General features: G+C 39.3%; 1 protein-coding gene across 2 annotated transcripts in view; it reads right to left on the minus strand.

Annotated features, from left to right (window-relative positions):
* Window positions 1-4,852: 4,852 nt before the first annotated feature.
* Window positions 4,853-16,595, minus strand: part of LOC111150910 (sterol O-acyltransferase 1) — an 81,237-nt gene continuing 69,494 nt past the window's right edge. The window contains exons 8-16 of one of the 2 annotated variants that reach the window (XM_022508598.1): window positions 16,180-16,258; window positions 15,586-15,667; window positions 15,227-15,272; window positions 13,847-13,976; window positions 12,082-12,179; window positions 10,923-11,021; window positions 8,912-9,047; window positions 7,947-8,092; window positions 4,853-6,606 (exon numbers count right to left, since the gene is read on the minus strand). In XM_022508598.1, the coding sequence (XP_022364306.1) occupies window positions 6,550-6,606; window positions 7,947-8,092; window positions 8,912-9,047; window positions 10,923-11,021; window positions 12,082-12,179; window positions 13,847-13,976; window positions 15,227-15,272; window positions 15,586-15,667; window positions 16,180-16,258 (873 nt within the window). In that variant the 3' untranslated portion in view covers window positions 4,853-6,549. Of the gene's footprint in view, window positions 6,607-7,716; window positions 8,093-8,911; window positions 9,048-10,922; window positions 11,022-12,081; window positions 12,180-13,846; window positions 13,977-15,226; window positions 15,273-15,585; window positions 15,668-16,179; window positions 16,259-16,595 lie in introns of those variants that run through there. The other variant, XM_022508597.1, reaches the window with a different exon arrangement.

A 16,595-nucleotide genomic window follows, 5' to 3' on the forward strand; every position in this document is an offset into this window, starting at 1 on the left:
CTCACTAGGTCCAAGAAACAGAAAGGGACTCATCTAATTTCTGGAGGAACTGCACCCTTCCCTGTCCTCTGGCCCTGCAGAAGCAGGTGGCTAGAGCCAGAGCAGGGGAGATTAGAAGACTTCTTAGCTGTTAGTATGATGATGCTTCTATGGGAAGAATGTTCTGATGTCAAATCCTACTCATAATAGGTTTCTATTATGAGATTCCTTGGAGGAATGAAAGCAATGAATCTTGCTTCAAAATCAGTTTCCCCCAGTCTTGTCTGAAAAGGGACACTTTTCCACCAACGTATTTCCCAACTCTCATTAGAAAAGGAAGTCCATTTCTACCCATTAGGGGAAGAGCTGAGTACATTTCTAGAAACAGCCATTCACAAGTTTTTGTTTTTTTTTTAAAGATTTTATTTATTTATTTGACAGACAGAGACCACAAGTAGGCAGGCAGAGAGAGACAGGAGGAAGCAGGCTCCCTGCCGAGCAGAGAGCCCTATGTGGGGCTCAATCCCAGGACTCCGGGATCACGACCTGAGCCGAAGGCAGAGGCTTTAACCCACTGAGCCACCCAGGTGCCCCGCCATTCACAAGTTTTAAGAGGCCAACTGCAAAAGTAGTCAGGCAACAAATAATGACCACAATGAAGAGAGGCAGCTCAAAGTGGCAGTTGTCACAACTGGGCCCTACCATTTATTGATCTGTAATCTTTAACATGATTCCCCCTCCATCACTCTGGGCTCCTGGGTGGCTTAGTTAAGTGCCTGCCTTTGGCTCAGGTCATGATCCCGGGGTCCTGGGCTCAAGCCCCACATCAGGCTCCTTACTTTAGCGAGGAGCCTGCTTCTCCCTCGGCCCCTCACACCCCGCTTGTGTATGCGCGCTGTCACAATCTTTTAAAACTGAAAAACATCTGTAATTATGAAATATGTAAATATTGAATGAACTTGATGACTTTTAAAAACAACAGAACTAAGTTTTTCCCAAATATTTTTATTGACCACATTCTTCACATATCCAATATCTTGCCATTTTATGTATGTAGATTTTAAGACAGTGCATACTGAACAAAGTGACAGTACCAGTGATTAGACACACAGGGCAGGGTGTTGGGGAGAAGGGGATGGTTCCTGTATAGAAATTCTGGAAAACAGCAACAGGACTGAATCAGAAAAGACATCTTTAATTATAGGAAAACCTTTAAAACCACCACAGATGTCCATGACCTCTGCTGTGCTCAGAACACGACAGATTTCAAAGCACAAGCTGGACGAGTGTAGACACAGGAAGGAAGCTGCCGCACGGGCCCAAATGGCAGAGCCGTGGCTGGAGCTGCAGCGCTCTTCTCACTCAAGAATTGGCACATCTGCACACGGGAATCCAAACTGTATCCCTACGTGACTGCATGCACAAACTGCCTCAAGTGTCGGAACCACGAGGGAGCACACCCACCCCCTCACTGAAACAAACGGACCCCACAGCAAGGAGATTACCTGCTAGTGTCACATCAGCACTCCCTTGGCAGTGCTAGTAGAAATAAGGAAGAAAACATTTGGGGAAAAAAAAAGAATAAGGCAGTCTTAGTTGTTTTTTTAGAACTATATCACTTCTGAGATTAACCCTTTTTCTCAGATCCAAATTAACTATTAAAAAGTCTTTATGCTTGGGGCGCCTGGGTGGCTCAGTGGGTTAAGCTGCTGCCTTCGGCTCAGGTCATGATCTCGGGGTCCTGGGATCGAGCCCCGCAAGGGGCTCTCTGCTCAGCAGGAAGCCTGCTTCCCTTCCTCTCTCTCTGCCTGCCTCTCTGCCTACTTGTGATCTCTCTCTGTCAAATAAGTAAATAAAATCTTAAAAAAAAAAAAAAGTCTTTATGCTTTACAGAAAAACAAAGTGGGAACTTGATTAAAAGGACTTCGTAGATTACATAGGCTATAGCTTTCCAGTTTTTATCATTATTGATGTTCAAGCAAGGCATTAAATTCAGGGGGAGAAAAAGCACAGGCAGACCAAGCAAGAAGGACTCCGTTCTCCCCTCTTTCGACCAGAGCTGAAATTGTGTTTCACCTCCTTTATAAACTGGGTTCCAAAATTCTATGACCTGATAGAAACTTTAGTGATGTTAGAAACTACTCAAATGCTTATATAAGCTTTACTAGTAATACTCATTTTATTCCTCAGAACATTTATGTTCGTTTCCTCAATTTCTGAGCCATAAACATAAAGCCTAGAGATAAGATATGTAAAAGTGTCCAAGACAGAGCTGTCTCTGTAGTATTTATGCACACACATATAAACTGTTCATAAAAACTATGTAAGTCACATAAAATTTTGCACAAGGTTAACAAGCAAGTCCATTACACATTATTAACAAAAGTGTGAACTATCTTCCATTAAGAATTTTGCCTTTCAAGACTAGAAGCTTTCTTTACACCGGCAAAAATTAAGGCCTTATTGGTTTCCTTCCTCTCCATAAATTCTAAAATTTAACTATAAAGTATACACACTATTTCTAACACTTAAATACCTAGGTAAAAGCAGATATGCTTTTCCTTTTTAAAATACTAAGCAGGTAGGGGTGCCTGGGTGGCTCAGTGGATTAAGCCGCTGCTTTCGGCTCAGGTCATGATCTCGGGGTCCTGGATGGAGCCCCGCATCTGCCTCGGCATCCCTGCTGAGCAGAAAGCCTGCTTCCCCCTCTCTCTCTGCCTGCCTCTCTGCCTACTTGTGATCTCTCTGTCAAATAAATAAATAAAATCTTTTTAAAAAAATACTAAGCAGGTAAATATGAAAGTAATTTTGGAGGTGGAAACATGAGTGCCTTTAAGAAATCTTGTTAAATTCTTGTCAGTTCTGTTACAGGAGTGCTTCTATCAGTCAAGGTAATGACGGGAATTCACATCATCGAGTCTATTTAAAAGCACATACTCTCAGGAGTGTGCAGCATTTGAAACATTCACATTTTTGCAAGATTCCAACAAGTTAACAAGCATTCAGGTTTAGAATTTATGGAAGGTCAGAAGATAATGAGGCCCACTTTCGGCCAGGGCTAGTGTTTTCCAACAACCCTATGAGGTAGTTACTGCTCCCATTTTACAGATGAGGGAAACTGTGGCTCTGATAAACAAGGCAGCTGTGCCTACTGCCACACTGCTTAGTAAGGAGGCTATCTCAAACATTGGTGCATGCCTTTTGCGCTGCGTCATTGGTTTTCTGACTGGTATCTGGGGGTAGGAGAAAATGGGTGTCCCGAACAACAGGACTCCAGCCCTGCATCCCAATCTCAACCAGAAGCAGCTCTATTCTCTCTGTTTTGCATGATGGGCTTAAGTGTAACAATTTTTTTTTTATAGTTTCATAACTAAAACACACTCCATCAGGCCACCTGGTTACTACAATTGTTATTAGTTTACCGTCATTATTTTTCCCTTACAAAATAATGAGCTTTACTCAAAATTACTCATGACCACATAAAACAAACATCTTTTTGCATAGAAGACTTCAACAATTCATAAATTACATCTTTTTAGGTACATAGCCCACATGACAAACCTTTTTAGATACATGATGTTCTATTAGGCTTTCTATAAAGACTTCAGGATTCCATTCTTCAGACCAAGTATAATTTTAAAATTCAATGAAAACCGCCTACACAAAATCAATGACTTGTGCAACAATCTGTGCTCCCAATTATAGACTATTTACACACTGTACCCTCTTAAGCTACCAATGTCACCCTCTCTTACCCTACAACTAAAAGGAAAAGGCATTTCCCCCCCTCCTCATGCTTCCAAAATCAAAAAGTAGTTACTGAAAGGTTAAAAGCAGCCTGAATTTTCTAATTAAATTCTATCATAAAGCAAGCAACTTCACTTATTAGGCAATTGTAGAAGGTTAATCCACCAAAAACAACTCCATTTTCCTTCACTATCTAGGACTGAGAATGAAAGCATCTAATGGATTTTAAAACGAAGTTTGAGATATAGTTGTTGCCTTGGAGGAAACACCCACAATAATGGCTACTATCATTAATACTTCTTATAGGACAGAAGTTTTAAAAGCTTTCCTTTTCAAAACAAAAAAAGTATCATCCTATAAGCAAAAGAGGAAAAGTCAATAAATCTTCCTAAAACACACCAGAAGTTTTAATTATTTAGGAGTGTAGATAGTGGTTTAAATAAAATGACTTTTGCTATGAGCAGCTAGCAGTCCATGGCTATCAAACTAGTTTCTGTCACAGAAAGTAGCTCTTCCTTTACGCATTTGTGAAAATTTCTTATGGCAGTCTTAAGGTCTAAGGGTTCTAAAAAACCCTTAGTTTTAAGTATTCTTTGTTGTCACTTCAAGGTCTTGGGCAGGGGGGAAAAAATACTAGTAAAGGGAAGATGAAATCATGCTAAAAAAAAAAGCAAGTCAACAAAAAACCCACCAGCCTTAATCAATCCAACAAATACAATATTCAGAATTGATAGAGAGCAACAAAAATCAATGAGCAATGAGAGTCCAACATTTACAGCACTTAACAGAAACACAGATTTGAGGGTTTCATTCTCTCCCTTCAGGCGATGACTCACTCATGAACAAATCTTAGACCAATCTGGTTTTCTTAACTCCCTCAATATATTTAAAATGTAGTCATAAATTCAAGTGACTGAGGGCACCTGGGTGGCTCAGTGGGTTAAGCCTCTGCCTTCGACTCAGGTCATGATCCCAGGGTCCTGGGATTGAGCCCCACATCAGGCTCTCTGCTCAGCAGGGAGCCTGCTTCCCCTTCTCTCTCTGCCTGCCTCTCTGCCTACTTGTGATTTCTGTCTGTCAAATAAATAAATAAAATCTTTTAAAAAAAAAATTTCAAGTGACTCGTTTTAACTTTTAAAAAAAACACCAGCAATTACAAGATGTAGTATAAAGCAGTCTCGTTTGAAGGTTATGGCTCCATCACAATTACACCACCACTGTATAGACAGTTACTGCTGGGAATGTGTGAAAACCTCCTGTCACAGCCAGAAGCCTATCTGTTAAAGCTGGGTTTGGTGTTTGAAAATTGCCCAAAGTCATCTGCATCAAAGGTACTGAAGAAAAATGGGTAATGAGGCTGGGTACTTGTGGTACAAATTAAGTTGTGACTAAGAAACTCCATTCTCCTTATGACACTCAAACTGACTTTAAAACAATTCTAGAAAGATGTCCCACAACTTTCTGGATAGAAGTAGGGCTATTAGAATACCAACACAGCCTCTCAGGTTGGCTACTCCAAATAAAAATCACCTTTTGGGTAATTCTTAAGTCTCACTTGTTTGAGTGGAAGATTCAACTCCGTCTCTGATCCCATTCAATGCTCGGTCTCGACAAACATAATCACACCCCATACAGACAAACAAAATAATTCCTGCACACCACACTGTATTAGCAATAAGCATCTTATACCATGGAAACATCACATAATAGAGTACATTTTCTTGAAAATGATAACATATTAATTTGTTTCAGCTAAAGTATACATACTACCATTAAAAGTATAATAATTAAGCACCGCAGAAGCCAGCTTCTGGATCTTTAAAAATCACTTTAATATTAATGGAATGTGATTAATACTTATATGTTACAGACTTACTAGTCTGCCAACTATTTCAAGTCAGTATTTATTAAACAATAAGTATACCAAAGAGTACTTCTAAATAACTTCCCAAAAGTTATTACCTTAAAGCGTTTACAACAAAAAAAAGTTATCTTCCACATTAAGTTCCACGATAAAATAATTAAACATTTGATTGACTCAGCAAGTCTTTTTTAAAAATTACTTTGGAAGATGTAAAAGGAAATGTCTTTTCTTTGTCCCGTGCCACTTCTCTCTTCTTCCCTTCCTACTTCTTTCTGTTCCCTCAATATGTAAGATTTCAGATATAAACTCAAGAATTCAAGGTGAAAGGTGTAATTTTGCTTCACAGAAATCATGACCTACACTTCATAAAGAAAACAAGGTAAAAACTGAGTAGAACAAACTTTAAAAAAAAAAACAACAAAAAACAAATAGGAGGCATAACAAGATTATCTTCAGAAACCAGAGATTTTCACTCTACTAGAAATAGCAAAATGTTCCTCATTATTTTGTTTTCTTCCCCAGGTACATAGTTAATTAGCATACATTCCAACAGTGTGCCTGAAAAAAATTTCAAAGACCAAAATATTTAAATTATTTCTTCGTTAAGTGTTTTGGCGAAGTCAGTGGCCAAGGACACATGGGGGTTTAGTCATGATGTTTAGATGGGAGTCAAAAACAAAACCCAGCAAAAATTGGTCACTGTTGTCAGCTGTAAGTCTCCCTTCTCCTTCTCCCAAAAAGGTTTAAAAAAAAAAAAAAAAAAGTACTGCTTTAAGTGCACAAGATTCCAGTAAACTCGCAACATCTCAGCTGACCTAGGAACGGAGCAAACCATCTGTAAAGCACGGAGTGATCCAAATACCACAGATAACTTCAGTAACGACTGGAAACAGATGCTGGCCCGAAATCAGGCAGAATACCCATCTTCAGTGTCAAGGAATGAAACAAAGTCCAAGCTTCTAAAACACGTAACGACAAGTCCAGGAACGTGGCCGGATATAATCCAGAAATGTGGGCTTCAACGGGGAAAGAAGAATGAAAGAGTAGTTTATTTGCACACATGTGTGCACAAGGTGTCAGGGTAGACAGGGGTGCGTTAATTTTATACACTGCGTACCTCTACAATGCCTCCCATCATTTCAGTAACCTTTAAGCCATAAGCAGCTTGCTAATTTAAAAGATGTTCATTATTTTTATCTGTAACACAAATTATAGTGCTTTAGAAGTTTTACAGAAAGCTTTTGAAGTCCAGTAAATTCTATACAATTACGTGGACTTCCGACCAAATTCCAAACAGGCGCTACCTCTCTTCTGGATCTTGCATTTTATTTTAGCACAGACCTATGGTTTGTGGCCTAACATCTAAACTGTGGTAGGGTAAGGATGATAAAATATATACACAAATTACTATAAGGTTTAGAATTACTAAATTATCTAAATGAGAACACATGAAGCATTATGAAAGTTCACCAACAGGAAAAGACTGGAGCAAGAATTTGAAAAAGCTGGAAGATGCTGCATCCGAAGTGGATTTTGAGAAAATCTGACAGGTGGACTCGGTGTGCAGAGAGCACCATTACCAAAGACAGCCCAAAGCAGCTAGTTCAGATGCGCAAAGGGGATAAAGAGAAAAGGAGGAGGCATTAGGGCAGCATAAGAAATACAGGATAAACAGCAGGAGAAGCTTTGGGAAAGAAACATTAATTTGCCTATAGGGGTCTTCAGTTACAGGTACCTGTGAGAAATAGTCAGAAATACCAAGAAGGTGCCCCCTAAATATTTGGGAGTTATCCGTATGCAACTAGAAGTGAAAGATTTAAAAATGAGACTCTTACATAATTACAAACAACCACAACAACAAAGGTCAAGGGAAATGGGATCTTAGACATAGGAGTATAGCTGGACATTTTCACAAAGTGTTTATTACTCTAGGAAGGAAGAGGGAAGAAATACATGTATATGTAGATGGTGGCAGAGGGGGCATATACATGCCACTGAGAAGACCCTGCAGAACACCTACATTTTCAGGACACAGGAAGGAAATCAGAAGATCCTTTAAAACAAAACAAAACAAAACAGAAAACAGTGAAAAAGAAAAAAAAAAAAAGAAAGAAAAAAGAGAGAGAGAGAACCAAGAACTAGGAACATTCAATGTAAAGAAAACCAGAGAGAAAAAAATTTCAAAGCCAGTACAGTAAGATCAGATAATAACCTAATCCTTTTCCTCCTTATTTACCTTCCCTTAGCATTAATTCAGCATCATTTCCACTACTCTTCTTCTTAATACTGCCTACGCAGCCTCACAATCAGGGGACAAAAACGTTACTTTTCCACTCCAGCCTAACCGAAGACTCACATTTTTGAGAGGACAGTGCTGACGTGCATACCACTCTTGGGAATAAAGGCACAAGATGACGCCATGGCCCGCGAAAAGGGAAGTCCACATCATAACATTCCAAATTGGCCTTTTCCGACTGTCGTTGACAATGAAGTTGAAAGCCACTGAAGTTAGAATGATAAAAAATATATATAGTTATCACAACATCATCTATCAGGAAACAAGGGGGCCTAAGACATGTGCTGTAATCGTGCTGTTATCACAATGAGCATCAACTATGGGTATACAGGTTTTATTCTGACTACTGGTACTGTAAGTAAAAATGAAGCTTCACGGCGCCTGGGTGGCTCAGTGGGTTAAAGCCTCTGCCTTTGGCTCGGGTCATGGTCCCAGGGTCCTGGGATCGAGCCCCATGTGGGGCTCTCTGCTTGGCAAGGAGCTTGCTTCCCCCTCTCTCTCTCTCTCTGCCTGCCTCTCTGCCTACTTATGATCTGTCTGTCAAATAAATAAATAAAATCTTTAAAAATAATTTAAAAATTTTTAAAAATGAAGCTTTAAGTGTTGAAATTTATTAATCAGTGATTAACAAGAAATCAGAGAATATTCAGAGCAGGTGAAAATATATTTCATGGAATCATTCATATTTGAACTTGTTCTTCCCTCCACGCACCCAAACAAGGGTCCATGTTTTTCTGGGGTGAACACTAACAGAGTGTGGAACTTGTTTATAGTCTTCATGACCTCCCAAATCAGTGTTTATCATTAGTCTTCAAGAGGCTACTTAAGTTCATTTCTCTTCTTCATAGGATGAGCGCCGTGCGCCAGAGCGTGGTTAATTACTCAAAGTCAATGCTGTGACTGTCTGATAAACACTGCCTTGAAATGCTATTGCTATGATCTAGTTGTCCGCCATGCCTTAGACGTCATCGTCTACATTTCTTTTAGCGCGACCCTCAGTATTCTCAGCAGGCCCAGATACTTACTTCCAAAGAACATGAAGAGCACGAAAAGCACCGGATAGAAAAAGTTCAAGCAAATAGCCAGGGCATATTCGTGCACTACAGCAGACACAGCAAAGACAGCTAATATGGCAGTTGACTTGAACCTCTTGGTGAAAAACTAGGGTAAAAGGAGAATATGAAAAAGCAATTTTTTAAAAAGTAATTAAGCCCAAAGTAGACACAGCCGACCCTTGAACAACACAGGTTTGAACAGCATGGGGCCACTTATTCAATTAATACAGCACAGTACAACTGGGGAAGGTATGTGCTATGGTGAGTGCTGTGAAGTATGTAAACCTGGCAATTCACAGACCTGTACCCCTGGGGCTAGTAATACATTTTATGTTAATAAAAAATAAAAAATTATTTAAAAAATACAGCACAGTACAGTAAATGTATTTCTCCTTATCATATTCTTATCAACATTTTCCTTTCCCTAGCTTTATTCTAAGTATATAGTATATAATACACAGAACATACAAATGCATGTTAACCAACTGTTTATCTTATCAGTAAGGTTTCCAGTCAATAGTAGGTGATTAGTAGGTAAGTTTTGGGGGACTCAAAAAATTACATGCAGATTTTCCCCCTTCATGGGAGGGTCAGCACCCCTACCCCACTTGTTGTTCAAGAGTCAACTGTATATAAGACTTATAATTATCACATGCTAAAGGCACCTATTTTATTATGTTTATATTTGATTTTTCCAATCTACTCCTTGGGTTAATCCAAATGTAGTAAATAGGGGCGCCTGGGTGGCTCAGTGGGTTAAAGTCCCTGCTTTCTGCTCGGGTCATGATCCCAGGATCCTAGGATCGAGCCCCACATTGGGCTCTCTGCTCAGCGGGGAGCCTGCTTCCCCCTCTCTCTCTGCCTGACTCTCTGCCTACTTGTGATCTCTCTCTGTCAAATAAATAAATAAAATCTTTAAAAAAAAATGTAGTAAATAATTACAAAAAAAATCTACGCTTAAAATCTTTATTTTACTAAAATGAGGCACTGTCAAAACCATTCATGTTGGAAAAATTGGGCATATTTTTAAAAACCTACCTGTAACCTGTATTTGTAAATCATTACAGTAGACAAAACATAGTTTTCATATATAAATGGACATATCAAATCTCAACCTTTAGAGTAACACGGTATGGTGGAAAAGGCACACATCCTCTCCATCTGCACTACAGACCTTTAAGTGACACCACATTTATGAATGAAAGAACGCTTGACGACAGCACTGTTTGCACTATGTCATGCAATCACTTAGCCAAATAGTGACTTAATAACCAAAACCTGCAATCCAGAGATACCAGGGATCGTCAATCATGACAGTCATTAGTCTATATAACATTCCATTCTAAAGAATATCTCAAAGACACGTATCACCAATGGAGAGATATAAATCCAAACTAAGTGTTTCCCTACTTTAGCAGAGAAACAAAAAAAAAAAAAAAAACAAAAAAAACAAAAAACAAAAAACCCAAAAAAGCTAGACGGAGATTATTTACTAGCAATGAGATTCATAAGAAATGATCCATTACCGACGGATCATTTCACCTTCTCTAGATGCCTCCATGCGTTCTTACTTCATAATTGTGTAAAATAAACCCAGAGCACAACTGTGGTATTAGATCTCATCACTGTTCATACTGGTCTCTAAGCAGTACTGTCCAAAGCGTCAGCTGTCTTAGACATAAATGGCCCACAGAGAAATGAAGACCACTTCTAGCTGCAGAATAATACTTTCTGGAGGGGCGCCTGAGTGGCTCAGTGGGTTAAAGCCTCTGCCTTCGGCTCCGGTCATGATCCCAGGGTCCTGGGATCAAGCCCCACCTCGGGCTCTCTGCTCAGCAGGGAGCCTGCTTCCTCCCCCTCTCTCTGCCTACTTGTGATCTCTATCAAATAAATAAATAAAATCTTAAAAAAAAAAAAACACAACAAACTTTCTGGAAAAGGATCTCTATTTCTTTCACATCAACTGTATCTTGCCACTAACCCAGAGAAAGTCCTTGTAAGCATAGTAATACAACCAGTCATGAACCACAACATTCCAGGTCCTGTAATAGTTAGCGTATGATGTGGAGTTCCACCAATCCTGAGGAAAAAAAACAAAGGTTTAGAACTACACAAACACACACACACAACCAAAGCAAAACCCCCTGAATATTCCTAAAGAACATACACACACAAAATATATCCAGAAGGTGTTATGACAATCCGTTAGTCTATACACTGATGTTAGAAAAATCTTAAAAGGCATTTTGGTTATTAGTGCTCAATATATGAATTTTAGTTCCATATATGATGAAGTCCCCAACTTTACTTTGTCCCATTATCAAAAAAGTTATGATCGAAGATACAGAACATAGAGAATCATTAAATCTAAGGTTCACCTAAATAGTGATCAGTATATCCCCTTACATTGCTAAAACACAGGGAGAGAATTCTAAGAACTGCCCCGCTGGTACCATAAATGACAAAATTTACATTGTACAAGGAGTGAGACAATGGTTACCTGTAACATATCCCTCCTTATCTTAATATCAGGCCCATGGAATCAGACAGATGCTGCAACCCACACCCCCATTTCTTGGAGAAAGGAGTGCAAGGCTCTGGGTGTTACCAGAACCACCAAAAACAAACAGAACCCTAGAGGGCTTTACGCAGCATTACAGAACACTAGAACACCCTGGCTCATCCAGAGCTTAATTCCAACTGTGTGAGAATACTATTTAAGTATAATTAATGTCTTTCAAAATAAAGGAGGGAAAAGTTATTTCCTTTATGAACTATTCAACAGTCTTAAATAATTTGCTAAGATCACTCCTACAGCACCAGACAGTCAATTCCAAAAGAATGATCTGCGAAGTCTCATGATGCCCTCTGAACACACACCTTCCCACCGATACAGGATCCAACAGAAACCATATGCTTTTTCAAGAGAACAGATATTAGAGGTAGAAGATAAGGCTGTGAGTCTGTGCTAAGCATATCAACATCAGAATCTCAGAATTAATATTGGTAAAACTTATGGAAAAAGAACTTCACAATGTTTATGCTAAAAAGCTAGTAGCCAACGATGTTCAAATACTCAACAATGAGGATGTAAGTGCACAAATATAATGTGCAAAGAAAGGAGTCCAAGTATGCATTACCTTATAAAACATCCTGTCACCAAAGCGTAACATCTCAGCAAAGGCATTCAGCCAACAGTGTAAAAAGGCAAAAAACGTGAGGAACAGTACCAGCACACCTAAAAATAAGATTAACGATATTAAGAGTCTTTTCCAAATAGCTCACGCAAAGCAGTTAATTTTATGTCATGATGTGCTTAAAAGCTAGAATTATTCTGTAAAATAAAAGTTACTGTTCTAGCTTACCCATTCAAGAGTGACACCATGTTCTTTGGAAGTTTTTTTAATTTTAGAAAGCATTAAATTCCTGCTAAGTGGGTTTTATAGATAACAAATGACCCAGCCTGTTTTTAATAGAAACGCCTGGATGTATGGCTTAACGTGGTACCCAAAGCCCTTCAACATATGGCCCTCGTGCATTCCTCTAAACCAGGTGCTGTAAACTATGGGAGATTTTGCCCCTACAGAACATCTGACAATTCTGCAGACAATTTTCGTTGTCACAACTCAAGAGGTAAGGGTCGTACTACTGGTATCTAGTTTTTAGAGGAAGGATATTGCTAAATATCCTATAATGCACAAGACAGCCCCTTAAATGTCCAGTGACAAGGTTACCTTATCTCTGACTCTATTCCCAGTGTTGTAAACATCGTCCATACCTGGACTTCTGCCGTTCTGAAATACTCCATGCTTTTGCTTCCATCCACTACCTAGAAGCATGTTTCCACTACTTCTCTGCCAAACACCTATTTCTCAATACCCAATATTAAATGTCATATCCAATATGATACAAAGTTCATCAGCACTTTGCTTATCCTACTTACTACACTACATTGCAAAAGAGCCATTTTTATGCCCATCCCTTTCATTAACCTATTCAAAAAATATCAAAAGATATTTATGGATCATCTCTTATGCATTAGACAATATGGGAAAGACTGGCTCACTGTTAAAACACAATCCTTGATCTCAATGAATTTGTAGCCTAGTGAAGAAGATATGTATTTAATACATATTCTGTTAAAGGGACAGATAAAATAATTTATTGGAGTCAATTTGCGGGGGGGGGGGGGCAATCAGGGAGGGTTACCTAGGAGTCTGGGACGGAGGTTAAGGAAGAAAGAAGGTAACAGAAAACATGACCAACATCTGACAGGTAGAGAAAAGAGAGTAAGTAAAGGAAACTGTAAATGCAATTAAACTGCAAACTTCCAGAGAGTAAAGAGCATGTTATGTCCTCTTCACTGGTAGGTAGGTCCTCAACCCCTGGCACATGATAGGTACTCATGTATCTCTAGAAAAAAATATGAATCAAGTCAGGAGACTGAGCAATGGCCAGAAAGAAAGGAGAATGAGAATGAGTAGCAAGAGAGAAATTTCACACTGTGGATGCAAACAATGCTTCATACAGATGAAACCAAATAAGGGCTAAACCATCTACCAGATTTAGAATCAGGAGAGACTTCCATAAAGGCCATCAGCATCCTGGCTGGATTAGTAGCAAAATTACAATGGACTGAAGACTGAACAGGAAGATCAGGCATAAATATGGACTACCCACAGCCAAAAAAAGCAAAACTTGAATGAAAGTCAGAAGACAAAGAGAAAGACTGGGCTGAACCTGGAAGTATACTCACTTATGAAAACAGACGGAAAGAAGTCGAGATGAGGACAGATGTAGAGATGACTTCAGAGCACAAAGCAGGAAAATCAAAGATGTGCCTGTGCAACAGCTTTTTTTCCTCACAACTTCATGAATGGCCACATTAACCAGTACCCATGTTACCTGGCAAGATGGAGTTAAATACACATAGGACCAGAACACGAGCGCTGAAGGGCTCCTGTTTAATATTCCGAAACAAGGGGGCGCAGAGCCTTTCAAAGATGTAGTACACATAAAAAAAGGAACCAAAAACCTAGAATATAACAGAGATATAGTTATAATACTGATGGATTGATAGAAGGAAAGACGGTGATTGTTTTTCCTTCAAAGGAAGATAGATATGTGACCCTTAGACTAACGTTCATATGTATGTTCTTAAGTATGTAAGACTGCCAGACTTCAATCTTTCAGAGACGTTACACAGCTAGTTTCTGTCATAATCTTCTCCCAACCCTTTACCACATGGGTGTCCGATTGAGATTAAGAGTTTAAAATGGGCGGGGCACCTGGGTGGCTCAGTGGGTTAAAGCCTCTGCCTTCGGCTCGGGTCATGATCCTGCGGTCCTGGGATCGAGCCCCCAAGTCGGGCTCTCTGCTCAGTGGGGAGCCTGCTTCCTCCTCTCTCTCTCTCTCTCTCTGCCTGCCTCTCTGCCTACTTGGGATCTCTATCTGTCAAATAAATAAATAAATAATCTTAAAAAAAAAAAAGTTTAAAATGGATCTCCTGGGACTTATGATTCTGATGGAGAAGGGCAGGGGTGGCCAATGGGGAAGCTGTCACAACATACCCACAATATATCCCAAAATAAAAAAACGTAAGGAGGGGCGCCTAGGTGGCTCAGTGGGTTAAAGCCTCTTCCTTCGGCTCGGGTCATGATCCTGAGGTCCTGGGATGGAGCCCCCACATCGGGCTCTCTGCTCAGCAGGGAGCCTGCTTCACCCTCTCTCTCTGCCTGCCTCTCTGCCTACTTGTGATCTCTGTGTCAAATAAATAAATACAATCTTTAAAAAAAAAAAAAAGTAAAGGGGGGGGGATTAATGTAGATGCTTACTAAAGTAACCAAACGGAAAGCATTTGAACTCTTTTACTGAAGGAAATTGCTTCTGACGTTGGCAAGACAAAGACCATCTACTGGACTGGTAAAGAATTTAAAAGACTTGGGGCGCCTGGGTGGCTCAGTGGGTTAAGCTGCTGCCTTCGGCTCAGGTCATGATCTCAGGGTCCTGGGATCAAGTCCCACATCGGGCTCTCTGCTCAGCAGGAAGCCTGCTTCCCTTCCTCTCTCTCTGCCTGCCTCTCTGCCTACTTGTGATCTCTCTCTGTCAAATAAATAATAAATAAAATCTTTTAAAAAAAAAAAAAGAATTTAAAAGACTTTAGAAAGAGGTCTAAAGTTCCCAGTAGACATGAATTTACCAACACTCTAAATAAATTATTATTATAAATTTGAATCTCCATGTCCCACTAATCTACAAATCTTAGTGATTAAAGAAAAAACTCACCTGTAAAAACTGCATAGCAACATAACCCCATCTTACAGTGGGAGTCCTAAAAAGAAAGAAAGAAAGTAAATTTTCTAAATAAAGTAAGTTGTACTTTAATAAAGATCCTCGTAATGTTTTTTCCATAGAGAACACATCATTTTTCCCATGTGGAATGCCTGTATAATTCTGTCAAGAATTACCATAATCAAACTGGATTGCTAGAATCACCATCTGGGGCTTTCCCAAGCCAGCAAGAAAATTAAAACTCATTTTATGTTTTTTGTAACCCTACATGAACTGGCCCCTGCCTACCTATCCCACCTCATTCACGCTACACTTCTGCTGCTCAACACATTTCTGGTTCACAGAACAGATACCTGGGATAGTTGTCACGGTAGATGAGGGTAGGTGCAAACAGGAAATACAGGTACTGGTTGACTGTGGGTATTGGAATCGTTTCTGGAAAAGGGAAACTCTGGTTAGATCAGATACTCTTCAGTGTTTCCTGGCAAAACTAAAAGGGAGAAATAAGCAAGCATATAATAGGGAAGAGTAAAAAAATGACTCTCTTAGCTCCTATCATTTCTTATCTCCCAGAGTGACTTCTTACACTTATATTGATTCAGTATTATCAATCCCTCTAAACTAAGCTATTTCTGTGACTTAGAAATACCTTCTAGAGTTTGAAGCAGCAATTCAAAGAGTAAGCACACATGGGGGTAATGAGTCTATTAACACTCTATGAAAGTAAGGTAAAGCTTAACACTCTGGTGATCAGTGTTTTTAAATTGTAGGTACAAAGACGAAACAGGGGACAATGAAGAAATAGTGAGATAGTCTTCCAAATCAATATGGATCCTACACATCTTTAAAATCCAACATAACATCTACAGAATGTAAAACGCCATCCCACTAAATACAAAGTTTGAAATAATCCATTGAATAATCCTTGACCTAACGAAATTACATACTTGATTTCTCCTTAGCTGAATTTAGTACCCGAGGCACATTCTCTCTGACAAATGAATGGGCTTTCATTACGAAACGAATCTACAAAAGAAGGGGAGAGGAAAAAAAGATGAACTTTCTGCCATTGTCTTGTCTCCTATAAGCAACCCCAGAACAGCACTAAATCATATGAAGAACTTCCTAATTTTGCATACACCAACTCGAATTCATGTTTATGGAATAAAGCAAATGAAAAACAAAGTGTAAACAAGGACAAGTTATTACTCAAATTATTTTGCATCTAACAGCACTATCTATTATAGTTATATTACAATAAGAAATTAAAAGCCTGTTCAAAGACAGTCTCCTTCAACAGTCCTTCAGAGCATTAACAGCCAGCCAATTTAAGTCCAAAAATTCTGAAGGGTATATAAACAAA

Source organism: Enhydra lutris, unplaced genomic scaffold, assembly GCF_002288905.1.
Source record: "Enhydra lutris kenyoni isolate GAN:26980312 unplaced genomic scaffold, ASM228890v2 scaffoldscaffold24, whole genome shotgun sequence".
NCBI classification, from domain to species: Eukaryota; Metazoa; Chordata; class Mammalia; order Carnivora; family Mustelidae; genus Enhydra; species Enhydra lutris.